Source organism: Nanorana parkeri, unplaced genomic scaffold (assembly GCF_000935625.1).
Source record: "Nanorana parkeri isolate BGI_ZX_2015 unplaced genomic scaffold, ASM93562v1 scaffold321, whole genome shotgun sequence".
Taxonomy (NCBI): domain Eukaryota; kingdom Metazoa; phylum Chordata; class Amphibia; order Anura; family Dicroglossidae; genus Nanorana; species Nanorana parkeri.
This window is the reverse complement of record NW_017306589.1, coordinates 357,236-362,053: the sequence shown is the minus strand read 5'-3', so window position 1 is coordinate 362,053 and position 4,818 is coordinate 357,236. Positions and strand designations below refer to the sequence as shown.

General features: G+C 43.0%; 1 protein-coding gene across 1 annotated transcript in view; it reads left to right on the top strand.

The window, feature by feature from the left end:
• The first annotated feature begins 887 nt into the window (after positions 1-887).
• Positions 888-4,818, top strand: part of LOC108788373 (class I histocompatibility antigen, F10 alpha chain-like) — a 168,970-nt gene continuing 165,039 nt past the window's right edge. Inside the window, exon 1 of the mRNA XM_018558127.1 lies at positions 888-947. Coding sequence (XP_018413629.1) covers positions 893-947 — 55 coding nt within the window. The 5' untranslated portion in view covers positions 888-892. The remainder of the gene's footprint in view (positions 948-4,818) is intronic.

Below are 4,818 nucleotides of genomic sequence, written 5' to 3'. Positions count from 1 at the left end.
GCGCGCGCACGCAATTTTAAGGCTTGACATGTTTAGTGTCTTTTTACCCGACGTGACCCCATCTTTTATATTTTACCAAAAAATTGGGTAATAATAAATGTTTTATCATTTAATATAGGGGAAACTGTTTTTTTTTTTTTATTTCGGTGATTTTTCCTTAATATAGTAAAAAAATAAAAACCCCCAGTGGTGAATAAATACCACCAAAAGAAAGCTCTATCTGTCCTCAAAAAAGGGTATAAAATTCATTTCAGTACAGCGCTGCATGACGGAATAAATGTCAGTCAAAGTACCGCAGCGCTGAATACTGAAAAATGGCCTGGATGGGAAGGGGGTTTAACACCGCGGATGTCAACTGGTTAAAAGAATGTTTCTGCATATATCTACTGCTTGCTAGCTGTGTGTGTGTGTGTGTGTGTGTTTATATATATATGTATGTATATGTGTGTGTGTGTGTATGTATGTATGTATGTATGTATATATATATATATCACACTGAGGGTTTAATAATCCTTGTAAGGTTTAAACATGAAAGAATGAAGCTGATTGGTTACTATGGGCTTCTGCCCTGGGTTCTTCTCCACTTTTGATAAATTCCCCTCATAGGATTCTGACACAACTCTCGCCTAATGTTCTCCAGTGAACAGATGAGTACACTGAGCTGGCCCAGCACAGCAGAGACAACACAATTTTCTTGAAGCTTCTCCTCGCCAACCTTCTCAGTGTCACTCTGCCCGGTAACTGCTGATCATCTCTCTAATCATTTTCCTATTGGAGGGAGATGAAGTATCAGTACATTGCTCCGCCTTTTTGCACAAAGATCATCGACTCATCCTGTTTTTCGTCACACAATGTGAAGTTCACGGTGGTGTTGTTTAGACTCTCTCCATGGATGAAGATGACGCCCCTCATCCTGATGATTCTGGGGGTGTCAGGGGTGTACGGTGGTAAGTAGAGGACAATCTCTATTCATCTTGTAAGTTTTGTATAGAATTGTAGAAATCAATGTTTAGTGTGAGGTGAGCGGTGATAAAGGGAGAAGTATTGTGGAAGTGACCAGCGTGGGATGTCGCTGTGACTGCTCTCCCGGCTCTGAAGTGTCTTTATTGATTATTGATCTTTGCTGACAATTGACAGCCGTGTTAGTGAAGTTACATACAGCCATTTCCTATTCTGTGTTGAACTTCCTGAATCAGACAGGATGGAAGCAGATCAGATCTGCGTCAGATGTTATTATGTCGGCTGATCATTAAAATGGAACTTCAGCCAAATCATTTTATAGTTATAGATACATCGGGGAAAAGGTGGAAACCCTGGCAGGTTTTTATTGTTTTCACAAGTCATCCCTAAAGATTTCCCCTCCACTGTTTTCATGACGACTGCAATGTTATAGATGACGGGGAATCCTTCCTTATTCCATACAGAACTTGGGGCAGAAGTTCCACTTTAAGCTGCATTTATTTACAGTTATTTATCTTTACTAGTAATATTGATTATAAATAAATGATTTATGTAATTATCATTTTTAGCAATTTATTTTCAGCCCTTTATTTTCACATCGAGAACGTCCATCTTTCTACAGATTATGGATCTAGGTTGTGTTCTTGTATGACTGATCTCTTCTTGCGTGCCGAGCTGGCCGCAGCAATTTCTTACTATTTGCACACACGTGATAAAAATCTGAATTTTTGGCTAGAAAGCAGCTTCAGACCCCCAAACAATGATATATGTTCTGAAAGCAGAGGCCCTGTAGAATAAAGAAATGCTAGTTGCAATTTTGATGTCACACGGTATTTGCGCAAATGTTTATTAAACAAGTATTTTTAGGATAAAATACACTAAAAGGAAATTTAGTGTACAGAAACATTATATAATACAATCTACAACTTTTTTGGTAAAATATAAAAGTCGGGGTCACGTCGGGTAAATAGACACCAAACATGTCAAGCCTTAAAACCGCAAAAAACTACAATACCCAAAATTTCCCATACACGACATATTAAAAAGCTTTTATGCCTCATCAGTTTAGTGATAGCTGTGATTGATGGGCCTAGAATTATTGCTCTCACTCCGACGTTCGCAGTGATATGTAACAAGTGTGGCACAATTGTTTTTGCATATAGGCACATCCAACGCGTGTTTGCGTTGTATGTGGGGGGACTTTGAAAAACATATTTTTTTACTTTTTTTTATGTAAAATTTTTATTTTTACACTCAATTTTATTGCTATCACATAATAATAATCACCCTATGTAATAGCAAATATAATGTAACAGGTCCTCTTTATGGAGACATCCGAGGTCTTTCAGACCATTAATGTCACCTAGGGACCCCAAAGAAGCTGATGAAGCACAGATCTACTTCACCAGCTTCTTCTCCTGGCTTTACAGGTGCCCATACACCTTACGATTATCATATGATAATCGTGTGCGATCAACTTTTCGTAGGACAATCGTAAGGTGTATGTGTAGTGTGCAACCGGCAGTACTGTACAATCGTACGACTTTTGTCTTTCCTGCATGTTCAGAAACTTTAGTGAATTGTACGATTTTCGCATGGTTGGTGGCGTTTCCGTACGTCAAACGTCTTACGATTAACACTGCTCATGCGCAAACAAAAATACGTGCGGTCGATTACAGCTATTTGTCCAGGTTTTTGTTTTTTTTCACTACTGCTGATTGAACCTTGCGATAATGAGGGCAGGATGGGGCCGGCGTACGACAATCGTACGACGGATCAATCATTGGACGAAAAGTTTAGTCCGATAATCGTAAGGTGTATGGCCACCTTAAAAGGAGAACTATGGGGTTAAGGCTTTTCCCCATAGTTCTCCTTAGGGTAACGGGAGGACACAAACTTGCATCCTCCCGTCACCCTAGGCTCAGTATACCGCGAGCTGCAGTGGGCTCATTTATACAGACTCCCGCCGGGACTCTGTTTACATTTGTAAAGCTGACTGTCGGCTTTACAATAGAAGCCATTCTGGCGACTCAGCTGTCGCCAGATCGCTTCTACGGGCCTGTAAACTACCCGCCCAATACCCCCACCCTGTTTTCCGGGCTCCGCTGCCCCTCCTACGGGCCTGGGACGGGTGTCGGTGGGAAGCTGGGGGAGAGAGCGGTGAACGTCCGATCACCGATCTTCTCCCCATTCTCTGGGACCGGGAGCGATGCAGATTACATCACTTCCAGTCCCATAGCTGTCATTGCTGGGCTCCTGAAGCCCAGCAAGGCCCGATTCTGGCCGGAACGTACTGAATTGCATTTCGGCCGGCTCACTTTGATTTGGGGTGGGAGGGGGTGTGGTGGTGCATTGAACTCAACTCAATGGCACACCCCCTCCCGCCCCACAACAAAGTTTTGTTACCAAAACTGTGACCTATGAGCACCCCCGGGTCTTTTTCTATGGTTGACTTCCCTAATGTAGCACCCCCCGAGTGGTAGTTTGCGCATGTGTTCTTTGCTCCCATGCGCATAACCTTACATTTTTCCACATTAAATCACATTTGCCATCTTGTAGCCCAGGCCTTTTGTTAAGGTCCTATTGAAGTGCAGTATGCCGTTTTTATAACTTCACAGATTAAGATAAAATTAAGTTTAAACATCATTGGTCAGTTATCTAATAATCCAATAATATCAAGGATTAAAAAATACATCCAATCATAGAATACATTCCCTCACATCACATAGCAGGAGTCTTAACTAGATATTAATATGGCGGCTGGCTCCTTATCAAGAGGAGTGTCTCACAGCCCCGAGCCTGATAGACAAGTGGCGTGCATTCATTTATAGATGTTTTAAACTATTAATACCATATACAGTATATACGTTCCTTTCTAGAATATAAAATACATGTAGGCTGTGACCGTACAGTGGAATATCTTTTAAACTGTCACTCCGGCTATCATAACACTCACATTGAGGGTGTGCCTTGTGTCCCATTTAATAAGCAGACTATGATCACTTTCTATAATATGTATTATTAAGGGAAAATATCATTCTGGTGAATATTATAAACATTTGACAATGTGATTCAGCAGGGATCATTACTTCTCCATACACGTGCAGGAGAGGAGTGTGGAGGATATGATGGAGGCAGTACATGCAGGAGAGGAGTGTGGAGGAGATGATGGAGGCGGTACATGCAGGAAAGGAGTGTGGAGGAGATGATGGAGGCGGTACATGCAGGAAAGGAGTGTGGAGCAGATGATGGAGGCGGTACATGCAGGAAAGGAGTGTGGAGGAGATGATGGAGGCGGTACATGCAGGAAAGGAGTGTGGAGGAGATGATGGAGGCGGTACATGCAGGAAAGGAGTGTGGAGCAGATGATGGAGGCGGTACATGCAGGAAAGGAGTGTGGAGGAGATGATGGAGGACATACAGTAATCACAGCTCCCATACTTCTATCTTGGCAGCTCTGTGTACATTTCCTAATTACCTGACACTGGGAGTGCAATCACTGGCTGCTGAAAAAAAGAAGGCAAAGCATGGCTGACTGATAAGCTCAGATCTACATTGTCTTCTGTCTGCAGCTGCAAACTGTCATAATTCCTGCTCTAGGAATGGATGGGGGATGTTTGTGGCAGCGCTGAGTTCAGGAGTGGAAGCTCTCAAGTGAACAGCTAAACAGAGGCCATCACCGCTCTCTTTGTCTTTGTAATCATTGTCTCCAAGCAGGGCCATCTCTATAATGAGGCAGCTTGAGACGGTGATACTGTGGCCAGCATCCCACCCAGCTCACTGATGTCTCTGGTTGCCAGGAGCTGAGCGGGACACTCTGACAGGAGTCTGGGGGGGGGGGGGGGGAGACGGCTGGGG